Source organism: Sapajus apella, unplaced genomic scaffold, assembly GCF_009761245.1.
Source record: "Sapajus apella isolate SASKATOON/1434 unplaced genomic scaffold, GSC_monkey_1.0 scaffold131, whole genome shotgun sequence".
In the NCBI taxonomy this organism is placed as follows: domain Eukaryota; kingdom Metazoa; phylum Chordata; class Mammalia; order Primates; family Cebidae; genus Sapajus; species Sapajus apella.
The window spans coordinates 2280493-2300988 of NW_022437071.1; the positions used below are offsets into that span (position 1 = coordinate 2280493).

The window sequence follows — 20496 nt, forward strand, 5'->3', positions numbered from 1 at the left end:
TGTCCCCATCACTGACTCTCACGTGAGACCAGGGGGCCTTGGGTTTCAGCACAGCCTGGGCAGTTGGAATGCAGGGCTCCTGAGATTCCATGACACCCCCACCTTCGAATTCTGTTATTGCAACTGCAGACGGTTACCTGGCACGCTGACTCTGACCTCCCTCAGTCTTGTCAGAGGCAGAGCTACAGGCAGTGCCTTCGGCTCTGAGCTCAGGCATCCTAAACGCTGTTTTTGCTGTTAGGGTTCTAAAGTGCTGTGGGGTGTTGATTAAGTTCTTCACAACCGTAAGTTACAATACCAGGTGTGGTCATCCCTCAGTCCTGACTAAGCCTAGTTGATTTCACTAGTTATTGATCCATCATGTGCTTGGGTTTCTTCTCCCCAGTCCCTGTTTGAACTCTCCTGGCACAAACATCAGCATGGTGGTAACTGCCACACATTTGTCCCATGACAGGGCAGAGATGAAAATCCTAGAAATCAACCAGGAATTGCGCTCCCAGCTGGCAGAGAGCCAACAGCAGTTTGAAGACCTCAAGGAGAAATTTCTTATAAGTCAGGCTACTGCCTACTCTCTGGCCAAGCAACTAAAGAAATATGGTAAGCTTTATAGATTCACCATCACAAAAGTGATGAATCAGCACCTGTCTTCTGTCTGAGACACTGAACAGCCACTTCATCAAAATTAATTTCATCCTTTCCTTAGTTCTAGGAAAACAGAAATGGGTATTTTAACTTGATTGTGTTAAGGATGGAAAACAGAGGCACAACGTACTTAGCAACTGTTCCACGTTAGCAGTCCGATGTGCGGTGGGACTAGAGTTAAAATCCTGCCTACTGACCTCTGACACAGGCACAGAACCACTTGTTTTTCTCAGCAAGATGCTCAATCATGTTTACGAGAACGCTCTCTGTACCCTTGAAGATCCTGCAGACAAATAACATCTACTCTGTTGGTCTAAAGACCTGGAACTAAGGAATGGCCATTCCGTTTAAGCTTCTTTGAGGCCCAATAGGCAAACCTCTCTTCAGGGAACTCCGGGCGAAACGTGGTAACAGTACAGAGTACCTGCTCTAAGGAGCTTAAAGAGGAGGCTGCTTCCAATTGTAACGGTGGCATCCCTAAGTAACAGCATGAAGAGCAGGGAGTACCCTGGGGAGAGGGAAGTCCTGTTTCCTGGGGCACAGGCTCTTTTTCTAAAGAGGAAGAAAGACGGCACGTAAGACATTGTGGAGGTGGCAGTGCCGTGTGCAGAGCAGGGAGCCTGGGCCAGTCTCCTGGGCTTCATCCAAGTGGCCTATCTTCTCTGTGCCTCAGTTTCCTCATCTGTTCATTGGGTACTATAATAATACCTACCTCTGTAAATTGCTGCAATGAATTACATGACTTGTTTCTTCTAAATCTCCCAGAACAATTCTTGGCACAGAGTAAGCACTATCTATTAGTTCTTCCTTCTACTGCTTCTAACTTAATTCAAACTTTATTAGTATTTGGTCATATTTCTATGATGACCTCAGGGTCTTATGCCTCCTATTTCATGCAATTATATTCAGATAGATTTTTTCAATCTTTGACATATATGTGCTTGAAATTCCCAGTACCAGGGAATCCAGGAGTCCCATAGTCCCAAGGGCCTTTCCTACTACACAGGATATCACTACTTCATGCCCCAGTAGAGTGTTTGACAGGAGAGGCTGCAAGGCTTGGAAAAGTGTCCCAGGATTCAGAGCCAGACCTCAGGGGCTAAGAATTCTGACTCTTCCTCATCCCAGGTGAATCATCCTGTCAAGTTACTTGATGTGTCAATGAGTTTCTTTTTCCCCATCTCTAAGTTGGAGAGTGTCAGATGCCAGCAAGTTGGGGGAAGTTGATAATAAAAAATGAAAAAACTCCCTCACTACAATCTGGTACTGGGGATGCTTTTGTCCTTGGGATAGACACTGCCACCTGCCCTGCAGGCAGTGACCACACCAGCATGTCCAGCCTTCCACTGAGGCAGGCATGACTGTCTCTTCTCAGGGAGTGAAGAGGACAAAGACATCATAGACTCTGTGCTGAGGGATGAAGTGCAGTTCACAGAGGAGAAGCTGGCAGAGAAGCTCAGGCAAGCTGAGGAGCTCAGGTGAGCAGACGCCGTGGGGACAGGCAGGTGGGCCGGGATGTGATCTCTGAAGTGCAGCAGTTCAGCTGGGAGAAGCAGGAGCTAAGCTGGGCCAGGGCAAGGGCAGGCATTTACATGGCAGGCACATTACACACAAACACTCATAAAACAGAACAGTAATCTTAGCAAGTTATGGGTTGCAGTTGTTTCTTGAGTTTTGGTTTCTCTTCTTAAAACAACTAATTGTTGAGTTGAAATTTACATATCCAAAATTCATTCAAAGAAAATGAACCACCCAGCAGCATTTAATACACTCAAAATGGTGTGTGATCTCCGCCCATTTACTCTTAGTCAGAGTCACCTCCTGACTGACTGCAGCAACTCATTCGTTCAATCAATATTGTCTTCTTGACCTGCCATTCTTTTCTTCTTTCATCTTTCCAATTCATCTACACCTGGTCACAGCTCTGTTTCCAGTCACTGCAAGATGCACTATGTGAATTTTCACATAGAAATGTCCATGGCCAAAGTGAGGAGGTAAAAGGACATCCCCTTGAAACTGACTTGAGAAGACAATGACTTTTGTTTACAGAAGAAATAAATGAATGGAAAATCACAAATGATCTTACAGGAGCTCTCTCTGATACAGAGGAAGCCTTTGTATATATAAATACAATATATTTGTATACAATATATATATGCATATTTTAATGGAGTCTCATTTCTGTCACCCAGGCTGGAGTGTAGTCACACAATCTCAGCTAACTGCAACTTCTGCTTCCAGATTTCAAGCAATTCTCCTGTCTCAGCCTCCCAAGTAGCTGGGACTACAGGCATGCACCATCATGCCTGGCTAATATTTGTATTTTTAGTAGAGACAGGGTTTCACCATGTTGGTAAGGCTGGGTTTGAACTCCTGACCTCAGGTCATGTGCCCGCCTTAGCCTCCCAAAGTGCTAGGATTACAGGCATGAGCCACCATGCCCTGTCAAACATACATATATATGTTTGTATATATGTATATTTAATGCCTGTATATATTATATATTATACAAAATATATATACATATATGGACACAGGCATTTCCCCAAACATGTTGTGACCTTCTGCTTGGAGGGCTCCTTGAGGACATTCTCACATAAACCTCCGTTGCAGTATTAGAACTGATCACTCATCCCTTTCTGTTATTAAACGTTCTCTGCTATCTCACCGTAGGCAATATAAAGCCCTGATTCACTCTCAGGCAAAAGAGCTGACCCAGTTACGGGAGAAGTTATGGGAAGGGAGAGATGCCTCCTGCTCACTGAATCAGCATTTAAAGGCCCTCCTCACTCCTGGTGACCCTGACAAGTCCCAGGGTCAGGACCTCCGAGAGCAGCTGGCTGAGGGGCACAGGCTGGCACAGCGTCTTGTCAACAAGCTCAGCCTAGGTAAGGTGGACACAGGCGCTGATGACACACAGCCCCAGGCTTATGAATGTCCCCAGACCTCCACACCTCCACAATGGCAATTTTATGGGTAGTGTTTCTTTCCACTAAAAATTTGTAGTCATGACATGACCAGGACTTCCTGGGCAAAAACAGAGATGGGAAACCCATGGGGCTGTAGGTCACATGATTGCAAATGTCCCCTCATTTCTTGCTGGAATATGGTCTTTGGGGCAAGATGAAGCATCTGTCCAGTTTTAAAGGACAGGAAGGAGACTGTGACAGGAGGCAGCTTGTTAGATTAAAAAGAGCCCTGGACTAAGAATGCATGTTCCCAGGCTCTATCTTCAGCAATGTCTTTAGCAACTGTGAGGAACTGATTAATTTATACTTCCTGAGTTCCTGTCTCTAAATCTGTAAAGGCAGACAAACTGTCTCTTGCATTCAAATGTGGGAACACTTATGACTATAATATTTCACAATGAGATAAAGCCACTTGCTGTGTGGTGTTGGAGAAGGCACTTGATGTGGGGGCATTTGGTGGTAGGAAGTGATCTAGACTGGAACTCCCCATGGAGAGAGTGTCCCTGGATAGCACAGTGGAAGTCATTTGGAGCGCCCATGAAGTCCCCGATGTATGGAGTATTGTGGGACAAGTTTGTTTGTCCTGTCCTAAGAGAAAGACACAGGTTGTAATGCAAGCTGTGACAGGACACAGAGCCTGTGCCTGGGTATCTGAACAGTGGCAGGATTGAGAAGATAGCTGCTGAAGCTTAGAGAGAGGCTGGACAAGCCTCCAGTAATGTGGGGAGCAAGAAGTCTTTTCAATATTTGGCCACATCTTGATAGTGGCCCTCCAGTTCAGAAACACATTCCCTCATGGATTAGGAGATCATGCCAGGGCATTTTTTAGAGGCAAACCGGAGAGTTTTCAGCACAATGCAGATCCATACATGGATGTTCATGTCTCAGTGCACATAGGGCTGACTGCGTTTCCAGTGACTGAGGTGGGAAATATCTGAATAGATGCTTCTGTATTTGCAGAAAGTGATGAAGATGAAGATGTTACAGATGAGGAGGTCGAGAAAGGACAGGAAACACCTGCCCCCAGGTAACACTGAATAATCAGGAGTGGGTAATGGGTGGTAAAATATGAAAGAACACGAGGTAGGTGAAGGTAGTCACAGATTCCAGATGAGGGTACAGAGAGCTGCAGAGTGCACTGATTTCATGCACTCGCCAACAAGAAAATAGCCATGTTAACATGCGTGTCCATTGTCTTCATGGCACCTGTAAGCATGACCCTTGATGAACTCACTAGCCCTAGGGACTTCCTGCACACACAGGGGAGGCCTGTCCTCCCCTGTAGTGAAGCCAGGATGAGATGGATAGCCACTTTCCTTGACTCTTGTTGTCCTTAGACTCTTGTTAGGGAAGATAAATAACAAGAGACAAGAAGCAGAGGAATTAGGGAGCGCCTACCAAAGATAAACACCAAGAAAAGTGCCCAGGAAAACTTTACATTTCACATCACAATGTGAAAATTAAAAAAAAAATCTACCAGGCACGCCATCTCCAGAGTCTACCAAGGCTCAGACACCTGTATTCCCTTGGCCACAGCATGTTAAATACAACCCAGCTTAGACACACGGTGTGGCAGCTGTCTTTGGTTCTTGTGAGTGCTGTGAAGACTGTACCATACAGAAGCAGCTGAGCCTCTGCCTTCCTCAGCTCCTGTCTGTCCAGTGCACTGAACACCAGCTGCTCTCTTCCTCTCTGGTTCCCAAGGCAGCCATGCTCTTTTGCAGATAGAGGAGGATTGCCTGTTCCCTCTTAAATGGAACCTCCCCTTTGCTTTCTGGGGCCACTACCTTATGCCTCCCATCAAAACCAGCTGGGAACTCCTGGGGTCGAATCCCTCTTGGTTTACTCTTTGTCATCTCTATCCTACCTGGTGCATCAGGGAGGTACAGAGGGCTGAGGAAAAGGAAGTCCCTCAGGACTCACTGGAGGAATGTGCTGTCCCTCGTTCAAACAGCCACGGCGCTTCTGACTGCAACCAGCCTCACAGGAGCACCAAAGTCACATTTGAGGGAGACAAAGTCGACCCTGCTCTGGTTGTAGACAGTGAATTCTCTCAGGATGAAGAGGAGGAAGCTCCAAACATTCTCCCAGGTAGCCTCTACATTCTTTATCCCTCGTACCTCTGTCTAGGCTAAGAAGATCAACTCTGAGGGCAGGCTGTATACAAACCCATTGATTTGAATAGGAAACTAGGGTGAAGTTGGGGGCAGTGGCTCACATCTGTAATTTCAGCACTTTGGGAGGCCCAGGTGGGTGGATTACTTGAGTTCAAGAGTTCAAGATGAGCTTGGGAAATGTGGTGAAATCCAGCTTTATAATGAATACAAAAAATTACCCGGCAAGGTGGTTCACACCTGTAGTCCCAACTACTCCAGAGCCTGAGGTAGGAGAACCATCAGTGCACAGGAAGTTGAGGCTGCAGTGAGTCATGACTGCATCACTGCACTGCACCCTGGGTGACAGAGAGAGACGCTGCCTCACAAATGAAAGAAGGAAGGAAGGAAGGAAGGAAGGAAGGAAGGAAGGAAGGAAGGAAGGAAGGAAGGAAGGAAGAAAGGAAGAAAGGTGGTCAGGAGGCGGGGGAAGGAAGGAAGTGAAGGAGAAAAGAAGGGAGGGAAGGAGAGAAGGAAGGAGGGAGTTCTAGGATGGAATATTTAATACAGATGTCAGTGGGACAGAAGGTTTCCACTTCTCCCTGGCCCCAGTATCAGGTTACTGGACCACAGGCAGGTGGGACAAATTCGTCGCCACCTGTGTACGTGAGCTGTACCGGAGGTATCTGTGAGGCCGCCTAGCTCAGTTCCTATGTCTCTTGTCACCTCTAATGATGTAGTTTGTGTCCCTACACAATGTCCATGGAGATTCTATGCTTGGCCAAGGCCACTATCGAAGACAGCCTTGCCTACATATTTAAAGATGTTGTTTCCCTGGTGTCATTCTTCCCAGCCTCAGTCTGGGTCTACTTTGAGTCAGCTCGTCTTAGCTAGGCAGTCACCCTGATACCAGGAGAAATACAAATTTCTCTAAGAATTCATCGTCCAGATTATATAGTGAGATAAATCAGTATTGCAGCAACACTTCTGAACAATAGTTAGGGCCATTTCTGAAGATCATGGAGGAAAAGTTTTCTTTGTTTGCACAGACTTAGGTCAGAGGATATGTGATTAAGATCTATCAGATGAGGGAGATTCTGTCTCATGGGTCTGGAAAGCAGGCTCATCTACTTCTGACAAGACTTGATCTAGAGCGCATTAGAACCTTCCTGTCAGAATATCACATTCTTACACTGAAGATATTGACGTCTCTGTGCTATGACTGGACACTGATTTGGTCTTGTGTGAACTGTGATTTACTTACTGTGACCTGCTTTTCTGAATTTCTTTACAGGAAATCAAAAGGATCTTAAGGAAGAGGAAGAGAAAGCGCCAGTGCCCCCCAGGTAACTGTGGATTTGTGGACTGTTAGCTCAATAGTGACACCTGAGACCAGGGACCCAGGAGAAAATCGGTTGGGAAGTGATGAATAGAACAGTCACATCCATTCATCCAACTGCAAATTACCCCTTTAACAATATTGTCTTCTTTATTGTGGTACTTAAATAGGTTTCAATTTCTTAATCCCTCTCAAGCATAGGAACCCACAATCAGTTGAGCAGGGGAACTGACCGAACTCAGGGATTTCCTGATATCTCCTGCTGTCTACCTCTATGGCATTAGCATGTTTGCAAGTATTTGATAGAAGGAAAGGGAATGAAAATAGCTCATGTCATGCTCACAGTTTTGAGGACAAGTGATGTTGAGGATAAAGGAACTCTTTCTGTGAAAATTCCATAACCCATAGTCAATTGGCCTCTGATGCTTGTTTCAACAACATGTATGCAGAAGCGCTGAATGCACTGTGTCCTGGCAGTTTCCCACAGGGATCCCTCCATCTCCTTCCTCCCCAGCTCATTGTCTTCCCAGTCCACTGATCACCTGCCACTCTGTCTCCTGCTTGAGACAGGGAAGGATGGTTATGAGGGCACTGTAATGGCTTCCTCTGGCCTCTCCTGTGGTCCTCCCTATGGAACCGGCGGGGTGCACTGGTTTTGGTCCTGTCCAGTGTTTATTCTCGGTCGTCTTTACTCCAGGCTGAGCCAGGAGCTGCCAGGGATAAAGGAGCAGGAAGTCCCAGAGGACTCCTTGGATGAAATTTACTTGACTCCTTCAGCTCACCATGACCTGTCTGACTGCCACCAGCCTTATAGCGGCACCTTGTCCTCATTGGATGATCAGCTCACATGCTCTGCTCTGGATGTAGCCTGTGAGTACTCCAACCTGAAGGCCACAAAGCTCCAGTGTCTTCCCAGGCAGCCTCCACGTGTTTTCTTTCTGCAACTTGTGCTGCTGAGACAGCTTTCAAAACAGACTGAAAACTGAGTCTGTTTTCAATCTGCCTCTGGGATCCAGTTTTGATCACATACATCCAGAGGGTGAAACTTCCTCTACTCCTGTCCCAAGTGACTCCTCTGTCACCTGGCTCCTTCTTACAAGAGCAGGCTGTGGGCATGATTGCTGGAAAGGGGTTAGGACTTTTAGCAAGCTCTTGCCCGCAGTAGCTCATCTAGATATATTTGCACAACAAACCTTCTTCTTAAGACCTGGAATCTCTCCTTTCTGAAATTATGTTGTTAACTACATGCCTGGAACAGTGCCATTATCTCTTCTCTGGCCACCCACACATGCAAGCAGTTTTGTACAAGTATTTCACTTCAGGGACACCCTAGCCCTGGAACCCCAGCCCGTGTCAGTGTCCCCAGGCACACACAGGAAAGGTGACATCACCTATATTTACATGATGTCTCTCTGTGTGGCCTAGGTCCCTCGATTACTTTAGTGAGTAGGAGAAACAGCAAAGATGGGTGTTTTGGGTGCATTTAACAATGGGAAAACTGAGATTGTTTCTACTGAAGCCTCTTCTCCTTTCAGCTTCCACCCAGGAGACCTGTCACAAAGGGACTTGCATTGGAGATTTGAGCTACTACCTGTCAGAGGTGCAGGCTTCACAGACACAGCCGGAGCCAAGGACCCTGGTGCCCAATTGTCTGGGACTAGAGCTGGATCAAGGGATCGACTGTGGGAATGGCTTAGCCAGGTGGGGCCTTTCCTCCACCACCTGCAGCTTCACAGCCAATGCTGATTCTGGGAACCAATGTCCCTTTCAAGGTAGGGAAGGAAAGGGGAATAGGAAGATCTAATCCAGGTCTTGGTGGTCATGGTGCTATGGATGGAGGAGAGAATGGGGCCTCCCCATGCTCACTCAGGGTCAAGTTGAAATCCAGAATATTCCAACCCAGTGAGGTGAGCGAGAGCCTGGAGCTTAGGACAAAATCTGCTCTCAGGTCCTGGGTTTGCATCTTTCTGGTTGTTCACTTTGACCTAAGAATTTGCCTTTTGGGAATGTAAATCTCTGTTTTCTCATCAGAGCTACCTAAGAAATAGCATCTACCTGTAATCATTGTTGAGCGTATTATTATAATTTCCAAAGGCCCTGATTCAGTAACAATTGCTCAATATACCTATAAATAGCTGTTGTCTAATCCACTTTTCTTTCTGCCAAATTTACATTTAGAAAGTGACTTCATAGACTATGCCTTCTGTGAGGTAGAGCAATTGTGACGCTCTCCATTTTCTAGAGACCAATCTTCCCTTCCTTTCTTACACATACTTCTCTGCTAGTTTTCTTCCTCTTCTTCCCCATCCCTCATGAAGCCAAATCTCCACTATCAGGCACTTTCAGTGACAACCTATGAGGCACATTCAGTAACAGTGTTAATCCTGGGCCCACAAGTCAGTCTCATGACATGTCTAGCTCCTTTTTCTCCTTTTTTTTTTTTTTTTGACTCTTTTTGAAAACAAAGAGCAACTTTCACACAGCAAGTATTCACATCAGTCTCTTTTATGAAAATCCATTTAGTTCATCATCTCCACTCATGTCCACAGCCATGTCCTCAGTTTCCATCTCACAGGGATCCACTTGGGTTCAGATTTCCTTAAAACCCTGGGTCGTGTTCATTCTCACTCTCCATCCCACTCAATATCACCTCCTAGAGCCCCTGGGGCTGCCTGCCGCTCATCTGTCAGGAGATATCCTCAGGTGAAGAATGAGGGGACCCGTGTTCTCAGGAGGAGAGAAGGTCATGTGAGATAACAAGCACCATCTGGGTCCCTAGAGAGGACACATGGATGGTACTCAGCGGTTGTCGGGAGATAGGCAGTCCCTTACAGTGCCATGATAACTTATTTAAACTGATTTATTCCCACGGGAAGAAAAAATCCTTTGCTTCTCTATGGATTCTCACACCCCAGCCAAGACTGCCCCCACTGGTTCACACACACTCTCTCTTATTCACGTTCCCTGGAGTCCAGAGCCTGAACAGGCTCCAGGTGAGAGGACAGAGTGAATGCTTTTGTCTCATTCATGTTTTCCTTCAGCTGGTGATTTCTCCTGCTGTCTAATAGGTCATTTGTTTCTCCCACACCTCTTCTTCCTCATTGTTCTCATGCTTCTAATTTTTTTTCCAATTTCAATAAACCAGAATAGTGATTATAATGTCACATTCTATATCTGCCAAATTCCTGAAAAATACATTTTCTTTAGATTAGGTACAGATATATAAATTGATGTCATTTGTCACATACATTATGTATATTTGGTGTGTATGCTGCATAGGGTGTGTATGTATATGCAATAGACCTTGTAATGATGCAACTTTTGTAAATTCTTTTGTAAATTACAAAAAAAAACTTTTGTAAATTCTCCAGGTTTAGTCTTACCCAGTTCTTTTCTCATCAGCTGCTGTAACCTCTGTCTGGTCTCACCTCTGTGTCCCATGGGCTGCCACCCTCCCAGGCCCTTCCATCCCCATCTCCTGTTTGCACTCAGCTCTCATTTAACTTTCACTTTTATAATCTCTTCCCTCCCCAGAGCACAGACTACATGCAGGGGGTTTCCTTGCTTTTGCCTTATCTACCTGGAAGCTATTTGTGTTTCTTAATCCTGTGTTTCTTGAATATTTTTGTGAATCAGGAGTGCCTTGGCCTCCTGACAAACTTGTCCTTACTGAGTAATGGAAGAAAGATCAACAAAAAGAAAATATTAAAATCACTCTATTGGCTTCCCCTCACACTTTGGACTTTCTTGTCCAAGGCCACATTCCTGATTTGATGTCCTTTGGGTGGAAGAGAAAGTCACAGTAAGATCATGGATGCTAGTGGAGGCCATTGGCTGTCGTTTTGTTTTCAGAGCTGGTTTTAGAGCCCCCTGTTGCAGTGAAGAACCCTCTGCAGCTGGAAGATGATGCACTCGAAGGCTCCGTGGACAACACACAATGGCGTCAAGTCATTGGCCACATTCATGCCTCAAGTGTTTGGAAAACCAAGATGATTAAAAGAAAACTCCGGGCCAGCAAGTGGGTTCCCTACCCTTCACGCTTAGGGTGCAGAGGTAATCACATCTATGACTCTTAGCTGCACTCACTTCTTATTTCTGTCTGTGGTGACGGCTCATTCTCCCACTGCTTTTTCTCCTCCATTTGTTCTCTCCAGCAGCTGCTGTAACCTCTGTCTGGTCTTACCTCTGTGTCCCATGGGCTCACACCCTGTGAGGTCTTTTCTGTCCCATCTCCTCATTGCACTCTGAACTCTGCTCTACTCCTTATTCTGCTGTCTTGAGAGTCCCTCTCACAGTCACAGAAGAGCCAGACCTCCTTGTCCTCATCCATATGCACAGCTGAAGCTGCTGAACACAGGGTTCTTTGACTGGAAATGCACACTCTGCTGTGAAATTTACCTTTCCTCCCAGCATCCCCAACTCCATTGTCTCTTTCTGCAGGGAGCATTGCCTTAATGCATCATTTACACATAGGTTTTCCTCTTGAGTCGGCTTTGGAGCAACGCAACTAAGTCAACCCTTAATTGTCTCTTGTTCCTCTGAATGAGAAGTGTCAAAACTTAGCATAAAGAGCCCCACTTAGAAAACGAAATTAGAACCCGTGTCTCAGGTGGGAGTTCCCTATCACCCTGGAATCAGGTTTGTCTTCAGCTCCTGATGAGCATCCTGTGCCAAGGTCGATGGAGTTGCCAGGGACTCGGTGTTCTCACCTCATGGACCCATTTGAGCTGACATTAGGGAGGGAGGGAGGGAACTCTAGAATGGAATATTTAATACAGATGTCAGTGGGTCAGAGAGCTTTCCACTTCTCCCTGGCCCCAATATCAGGTTACTGGACCAAAGGCAGGTGGGACAAATTCATAGCCACCTGTGTACATGAGGTGTACCGGAGGTATTTGTTAGGCAGCTTACCTGGGCTCCTATGTCTCTTGTCACCTGCAATGATGTAATTTGTGCCCCTGCACAATGTCCATGGGATTTCTGTGCTTGTCCAAGGCCACTGTCGAAGACAGTCTTGCCTACATGTTTAACGATGTTGTTTCCCTGCTTTCATTCTTCTCAGACTGTCTTAGTCTCCTTGGAGTCAGCTTGTCTTAGCTAGGCAGTCACCTTGATACGAGGAGAAACATAAGATTCTCTAACAATTGATCAACCAGGATATATGGTGAGATAAATCAGTATTGCACCAATACTTCTGAAGGGTAGTTGGGGCCATGTTTGAAGATCATGGGGGAATAGTTTTGTTTGTTTGCACAGAGGACGTCAGAGGATACGTTATTAAGATGTATGTTAGATGAGGGAGATTCTGTCTCATGGGTCTGGAAAGCAGGCTCATCTACTTCTGACAAGACTTGATCTAGAGCACATTAGAACCTTCCTGTCAGAATATCACATTCTTACACTGAGGATATTGATTTCCCTGTGCTATGACTGGACACTGATTTGGTCTTGTGTGAAGTGTGATTTGCTCACTGTGGCCTGCTCTTCTGAATTTCTTTACAGGAAATCAAAAGGATCAGGAGGAAGAGGAAGGGGAAGCGCAAGTGCCCCCCAGGTAACTGTGGATTTGTGGGCTATTAGCTCAATAGCGACACCTGGAGACCATGATTCTAGGAGAAAATCGGATGGGAAGTGATGAATAGAACAATGGCATCCATCTATCCAACTGCAAATTACCCCTTTAACAATGTTGTCTTCTTTATCGTGGTACTTAAATGGGTTTCAATTTCATAATCCTTCTCAAACATAGGAACCCACAATCAGTTGAGCCAGGTGAACTGACCAAGCTCAGGGATTTCCTGATCTCACCTCATGTCTGCCTCTTTGGCATTACCACATTTGCAAGTATTTGATAGAAGGAAAGGGAATGAAAATAGCTCATATCATGCTCACAGTTTGGAGGGCAAGTGATGTTGAGGATAAAGGAACTCTTTCTGTCAAGATTCAAGAGCCCGTAGTCAATTGGCCTCTGATGCTAGTTTCAACAACATGTATGCAGAAGTGCTGAATGCACTGTGTCCTGGCAGTTTCCCACAGGGATCCCTCCATCTCCTTCCTCCCCAGCTCATTGTCTGCCCAGTGCACTGAGCGCCTGCCGCTCTGTCTCCTGCTTGAGACAGGGAAGGACGTTTATGAAGGCACTGTATTGGCTCCCTCTGGGCTCTCCTGTGGTCCTCCCTATGGAACCAGCAGGACGCAGTGGTTTTGGTCCTGTCCAATATTCATCTTTTGTCTTCTTTACTCCAGACTGAGCCAGGAGCTGCCACAGGAGAAGGAGCAGGAAGTCCCAGAAGACTCCTTGGATGAAATTTACTTGACTCCTTCAGTTCAACGTGACCCGTCTTACTGCCACCAGCCTTATAGCGGCACCTTATCCTCATTGGATGATCAGCTCACATGCTCTGCTCTGGATGTAGCCTGTGAGTACTCCAACCTGAAGGTCACAAATCTCCAGTGTCTTCCCAGGCAGCCTCCACATGTTTTCTTTCTGCAACTTGTGCTGCTGAGACAGGCTGTCAGTGCAGGCAGGCCATCTACACTGAGTCTGTTTTCAATCTGGCACAGGGATCCAGTTTTGATCACATACATCCAGAGGGTGAAACTTCCTCTACTCTGTCCCAAGTGACTCCTCTGTCACCTGGCTCCTTCTTATAAGAACAGGCTGTGGGCATGAAAGCTGGAAAGGGGTTAGGACTTTTAGCAAGTCCTTGCCCACAATAGCTCATCTAGATATATTTGCACAACAAACATTCTTCTTAAGACCTGGAATCTCTCCTTTCTGAAATTATGTTCCTAACTACATGCCTTCAATGGTGCCATTATCTCTCTCTGGCCACCTGCACATGCAGGCAGTTTTGCACAACTATTTCACTTCAGGGACACCCTAGCCCTGGAACCCCATCCCATGTCAGCTTCCCCAAGCACAGACAGGAAAGGTGACATCGCCTGCATTTACATGATGTCTGTCTGTGTGGCCTGGCTCACTGGAAGACTTTAGTGAGAAGCAGGGAGAGCAGATGGGTGTTCTGGGTGAGAGTAACAATGCGAAAACTGAGACTGTTCCTACTGAAGCCCCTTCTCCTTTCAGCCCCCACCCAGGAGACCTGTCCCCAAGGGACTTGCAGTGGAGACTGGAGCTACTACCTCTCAGAGGTGCAGGCTTCACAGACACAGCTGGAATCAAGTACCCAGTTGCCCATTTCTTTGGGACTACAGCTGGATCAAGGGATCGACTGTGGGAATGACTTAGCCAGGTGGGGCCTTTCCTCCACCACCTGCAGCTTCACGGCCAATGCTGATTCTGGGAACCAATGTCCCTTTCAAGGTAGGGAAGGAAAGGGGAATAGGAAGATCTAATCCAGGTCTTGGTGGTCACGGTGCTATGGATGGAGGAGAGAATGGGGCCTCCCCATGCTCACTCAGGGTCAAGTTGAAATCCAGAATGCTCCAATCCAGTGAGGTGAGCGAGAGCCTGGGGCTTAGGACAAAATCTGCTCTCAGGGCCTGGGTGTGCCTCTTTCTGGTTGTTCACTTTGGCCAAAGATTTTGTCTTTTGGGGATATAAATCTCTGTTTCCTCATCATAGCTACCTAAAACACAGCATCTACCTATAATCATTGTTGAGAATATTAATTATTATAATTTCCAAAGGGCCTTATTCAATAATTGCTCAATTATCCTGTAAATAGCTGTTATCTAATCCACTTGTCTTTCTTCCAAATTTAAGTTTAGAAAGTGACTTCACAGACTATGCCTTCTCTGAAGTAGAGCAATTGTGACGCTGTCTGTTTTCTAGAGACCCCACTTCCCTTGGTTCCTCACACATTCTCCTCTGCCAGTTTTGTTCCTCTTCTTCCCCATCCCTCATGAAGCCAATTCTCCACTATCAGGCACTTTCAGTGACAACCTATGAGGCAGATTCAGTAACAGTGTAAAGTCTGAGCCCAGGAGTCAGTCTCATGGCATATGCAGCTCTTTCTTCTCCCTATTTTCTGCTCTTTTTGAAAACAAAGGGCTACTTTCACATGGCAAGTATTCACATCAGTCTCTTTTATGAAAATCCATTTAGTTCATCATCTCCACTCATGTCCACAGCCATGTCCTCAGTTTCCATCTCACAGGGATCCTCTTCAGCTCAGATTTCCTTAGAACCCTGGGTCGTGTTCATTCTCACTCTCCATCCCACTCAATATCACCTCCTGGATACCCTGGGGCTGCCTCTCCTCATCTGTCAGGGGATGTCCACAGCTGTAGAATGAGAGGACCTGTGTTCTCAGGAGGAGGGAAGGTCACATGAGATAACAAGCACCATCTGGGTCCCTGGAGAGGACACATGGATGGTGCTCAGCGGTTGTCGGGAGATAGGCAGTCCCTTACAGGTGCCGTGATAACTTATTTAAACTGATTTATTCCCACTGAAATCTCATTTGCTTCTCTGTGGATTCTCACACCCCAGCCAAGACTCCCCCCACTGGCTCACACACACTCTCTCTTACTCACGTTCCCTGGAGTCCAGAGCCTGAACAGGCTCCAGGTGAGAGGACAGAGTGAATGCTTTTGACTCATTCACATTTTCCTTCAGCTGGTGATTTCTCCTGCTGTCTAAAGCTCATTTGTTTCTCCCACACCTCTTCTTCCTCATTGTTCTCATACTTCTAACTTTTTTTCCAATTTCAATAAACCAGAATAGTGATTATGTTACATTCTATATCTCCCAAATTCCTGTATAATATATTTTCATTGGATTATGTACAGATATATAAATTGATGTCATTTATCACATATATTATGTATATTTGGTGTGTATGCTACATACGGTATATATGTATATGCAATAGATCTTATAATGTTGCAAGTTTTGTAAATTCTCCAGGTTTAGGTTTCCCAGTTCTTTTCACATCAGCTGCTGTAACCTCTGTCTGGTCTCACCTCTGTGTCCCATGGGCTGCCACCCTGCCAGGCCCTTCCATCCCCATCTCCTGTTTGCACTCAGCTCTCATTTAACTTTCACTTTTATAATCTCTTTCCTCCCCAGAACACAGACTACATGCAGGGAGTTTCCTAGCTTTTGCCTTATCTACCTGGAAGGTATTTGTGTTTCTTAATCCTGTGTTTCTTGAATATTTTTGTGAATCAGGAGTGCCTGGGCCTCCTGACAAACTTGTCCTTACTGAGTAATGGAAGAAAGATCAACAAAAAGAAAATATTAAAATCACCCTATTGGCTTCCCCTCCCACTTTGGACTTTCTTGTCCAAGGCCGCATTCCTGATTTGATGTCCTTTGGGTGGAAGAGAAAGTCACAGTAAGATCATGGATGCCAGTGGATGCCATTGGCTGTTGTTTTGTTTTCAGAGCTGGTTTTAGAGCCCTCTGTTGGACTGAAGAACCCTCCACAGCTGGAAGATGATGGAGTTGAAGGCTCAGCAGACAACACACAAGGGCATCAAGTCACTGGACACATTCATGCCTCAAGTGTCCTGAAACCAAAGGCTATTAAAAGAAAACTCCGGTTCAGCAAGTGGATTCCCTGGCCTTCATGCTTAGGGTGCAGAGGTAATCCCATCTATGACCCTTAGCTGCACTCACTTCTTATTTCTCTCTGTCTATGGTGGCAGCTTGTCCTCTCACTGCTTTTCCTCTTCCCTTTGTTCTCTCCAGTGTCTGCTATAACCTCTGTCTTATCTTACTTCTGTGTGGGACCTCCCCGAACCACCAGTCCTTTTCTGTCCCCATCTCCTCTTTGCTCCCTGAACTGTTCTATTCCTTCTCCTTCGGCTGTCTTGAGAGTTTCTCTCACGGCCGCAGGAGTGCCAGGCCTCATTGTCTTCATCCAACTGCATTGCTTAAGCTGCTGAACACAGGGTTCTTTGCTGGAATTGCACAATTTCTTGGGAAATTTACCTTTCCTCCCTGCATCCCCAACTCCATTATCTCTTTCTGCAGAAAGCATTGCTTTAATACATCATCTACACATAGGTTTTTCTCTTGATTCAGCTTTTGAGCAAACCAACTGATTCAACCCTTCATCTTCCCTTGTTTCTCTGAATGAGAAGTGTTAAAACTGAGCACAAAGAGCCCCATTTAGAAAACTAAACTAGAATCAGGTGGGAGTTCCCTACTGGCCTGGAGTCAGGTTTGTCTTCAGCTCCACATCTGCAGACTTGTGCCAATGTAGATGGAGCTGCCATGGATTCAATGTTCTCACCTCATGGACTCATTTGAGCTGACATTAACTGGAGGACATTTATGACATTATATATAGAAATCACTTCAAAAGTACATGCAGATGACAGGACTTCAAAACTGCATACATCGTGAGGTACATCATTCTAACCTCTCTCCTTTTTATTCTCATTTCCACTTCTACAAGTCCAGTTTGGGGTCAAAAATGCAACTCAGATGAATCTTGAGGCCAGTTTATATGAGATAGCATTTTCTGAATTAACTTTGAGAAAAGTGACTCCACGACCAGCTTTATGCTTGCACAAGATGACAGGCAAGAATCTAGCCACAGGACAGTCTTTGCTTTGGCCCAGCCCAGTTGATAAGAGAGAGATTACATTGAAGTTGTCAGAGAGAAGACTAAAATCCATGGAACCACTGGGAACAAAACAAATCATGAGATAAACAGCAAAAGGAAAGAAAATGATGGGAAATTGGGTTGTTCCATTTAGTATCTCTATCTCCTGCTGCCATGTAATAAACACCTGGTGAGATTTCAATTAAGATGAATGCCTTGAACTCACACGTTGAGATTCTCACTTACATGGCCTGGGGTGTGCTTTGGGTGTGTGTGGTTTTAAAACGGTCCCATGTGACTCTAATCTGGGGCTAACGATAAGAAGGACCGCTGGTCTTGTATGATCTCAGGTTACCAACATAGAAGTGCCCCATATGCACAGCTACTCCAAAGGCTGAGCCTCCATCAGCCTTTGATGGGACCTATATTCCCCTCAACAGCACTGTTTGTATACCATAGAAAAAATGAAGAAGAAAAACAAGAAAATTAATAGATTAGACCTTTAGCCTCTGCTTGAAGCTCACTTGCTCAATTTTGAATACAAGATAAAGTGAGAAATAGTCATTACATTAACATCTAATGTACAGAAATAATATTTCTGTACATATTACATATAGGGAATTTAGTATTTTCTTTGGCAGTTCAAAATAAAACTTCCAGTTTACATTTAACCACACAGATTCTACAGCCCACTAATTGGCTCAGCACTGCAATGTGAACATTCCACTTGTGGTCACTTACGGTCCTTCTGCAAAGCCCTGAAAGAGAACTTACTGGTCTCACTCTCCTGAAGAGAATGCAATAACAAATCACGACTGGAATTCTGCAAGAGCTCGTATATGAATACTTCTTTATGCCACGCTTGACACTGACATTAAATATTGAAAAGTAGACTTTCCCCAAAATGCACTTTGGAAAAACAATGCGTGCGAGGGGAGAATGTAGTAAAACACAAACTAATCCTTTTCACTTTGTACTTCAGAGTTTTGTTGGTCTAGATGTTGAGAAGATTTCTAGAAATCCTGTAAGGTGTAACCAGGTGTGGAATCAACTTCCAGGCATTAGGGAAAATAAGTAGGGTCATAATTACAATCCCTCTCTCTCTTTGCTAACTCCATTTTGAGTGTCTTTTTTTCTTTTAATTTTCTTTCTTTCCTGATCCTCTTTCAAAGAATACTTATAAATATATTTGTTTTTTCTTTAAAAAAATTATTTTAACCAACCAAACAAGCAGCACAGACATCATATGTCTTATATTTTTTTGTAAAACTTTATTTCTGTCCTAGCCAAGGTGGCCCAACAGCCTCTCATGACTGTTGAGACCTCCAGACTGGAACCATTCCTCTCCCTTCCTCCAATATTTATTGAAAGGGCCTTAGTTCGTGGGTTCTAATTCCTGGGTTTTCAATAACAAGTCATGTGGCCTTAGTTGAATCGTATCCCAGTGGCATCACTACGCCTTTGTTTTAAAGGCTGGAAGTGGACGTGGATGTTGTCTAAGGTTCCTGCTGCTTCTTATATCCAGAGATCTTCCCACGGCCTCCTGCTCCTCCCTAGAAGACTGGGACATGGAGTTTAAGGGAGTGGGTTTCTCTGCAGAGGATATTCCTTTTCTGCAGCCCTCTGTCTGAGCATGTATGATTGATGCTCAGCACATCCTCACTGGGAGGAAAAGCCATGACTCTGCTCCAGACAGAGGGGATCAGGAGAAAAGGGGCTGATGTTCCCGGCTGCCAGTTGGGCATAGGCGGGGTCCCTATATCCTGCACCGCAGGCTGACTGGAAGTTCAGGGAAATTCACTGGTGTTTTCTTCTCACTTGTGAATGGGGTTTCCCCTTTCAGCCAGCCCAACCCTCACCCTCAGCTCAAGCTCCCAGCAGGAGATCAGTTTGTCCCTGGGATATCACCAGTTAGCAATCCCTCTAAACTCAGTCTTCAAAACGACCTGACAAAAATGCTGATTTCATTATCCCCTCTCCTTCCCCTACAGGTACCAAATACTACCAGAAGGATGTAAAGGATGAAAGGATGCCAAAAACGTAGCTTTTCCAATTGGTGAGAAAAAACCAAGACAGCAAAGCAAGTTCAAGTCCAAATACAATGACACTGCAGGGAACCTTCACAGAGGATTGAATTTTAGACCACAGAATGCTCTTGCTGATTTCAACCCACCAGGCTCCTTCGATTTGAGAAGCCACAGTCCATCCTAGTCCAATAGTGATCAATACCTAGGGAGACCAATTCCCAGATGGACATACAGCATTGACAGGCCTTAGCCCTGCTTCTCTCAATTCCCATCCTGTGAGAACAGAAGTCCAGAGCTGCTGGGATGAGACAGCATGTCACCCGGGACTCTGCCATGGTAGAGTATGAACAATGCCATGTTCTTGCTGAAAATGTTTAGTCTGAATTTCATAGGAGGTAATCCTCAGGCAATTACAGAATGTAGAACATTGAACAGGACAACTGACCTGTCTCCTTCAAATAATCCATGTCACCACCAAGAACACAACAAAAAGGCGAAGAGACACTTTGGGTTCAAAAAGAGTAAAAACTATGTAGCTTATCTTTTTTAGACATTTTGAACCCCAAACATCTCTTCCTCTTTTGGTTGTTGTCATTGATGGTGGTGACATGGACTTGTTTGTAGAGGACAGGTCAGCTGTCTGGCTCAAAGCTCTGCATTCTGAAGTCGTCTGAAAATGTCCTCATGATTAAACTCAGCCTAAATATTTGGCAAGGAGCACTGCAGAGTCATGCCGTGAGCCTCACACCTCAGGCCATCTGCAGGCAGAGAAAACCAGTGTCTTCATCCCCATTATTGTGATACTAGGACGTTCTCTTGGTTAAGGAGGGGGTCTATCAGCTCTGTCCATTTTAAAGACACCTTATTTATAATTTGAAAGTCGTTTGAAACAGCACGAATATCCTG

General features: G+C 45.4%; 2 protein-coding genes across 2 annotated transcripts; both read left to right on the top strand.

Annotated features, from left to right (window-relative positions):
- Positions 1–288: 288 nt before the first annotated feature.
- On the top strand, positions 289–8360 carry LOC116539717 (putative neuroblastoma breakpoint family member 5). The gene is made up of 7 exons (XM_032262872.1): positions 289–597; positions 2018–2120; positions 3316–3530; positions 4572–4638; positions 5491–5702; positions 6999–7050; positions 7558–8360. The coding sequence occupies exons 1-7, from the start codon at positions 420–422 to the stop codon at positions 8027–8029; spliced, it is 1299 nt and encodes a 432-aa protein (XP_032118763.1). The 5' UTR covers positions 289–419; the 3' UTR covers positions 8030–8360.
- A 7871-nt stretch (positions 8361–16231) lies between these two features.
- Positions 16232–19765, top strand: LOC116539707 (neuroblastoma breakpoint family member 6-like). The gene is made up of 2 exons (XM_032262854.1): positions 16232–16596; positions 19555–19765. Exons 1-2 carry the CDS (start codon positions 16368–16370, stop codon positions 19605–19607), a joined length of 282 nt encoding a protein of 93 aa, XP_032118745.1. The 5' UTR covers positions 16232–16367; the 3' UTR covers positions 19608–19765.
- Positions 19766–20496: the final 731 nt, after the last annotated feature.

Excerpts from the sequence above, each read along its gene's own strand:
- LOC116539717 (XM_032262872.1), top strand. The coding sequence starts at position 420 with ATGGTGGTAACTGCCACACATTTGTCCCATGACAGGGCAGAGATGAAA. Across the intron at positions 598-2,017 it reads CAAGCAACTAAAGAAATATG|GGAGTGAAGAGGACAAAGAC; the intron begins GTAAGCTTTATA and ends GTCTCTTCTCAG. Across the intron at positions 3,531-4,571 it reads TGTCAACAAGCTCAGCCTAG|AAAGTGATGAAGATGAAGAT; the intron begins GTAAGGTGGACA and ends CTGTATTTGCAG.
- LOC116539707 (XM_032262854.1), top strand. The coding sequence starts at position 16,368 with ATGCCATTGGCTGTTGTTTTGTTTTCAGAGCTGGTTTTAGAGCCCTCT. Across the intron at positions 16,597-19,554 it reads TTCATGCTTAGGGTGCAGAG|GTACCAAATACTACCAGAAG; the intron begins GTAATCCCATCT and ends CTTCCCCTACAG.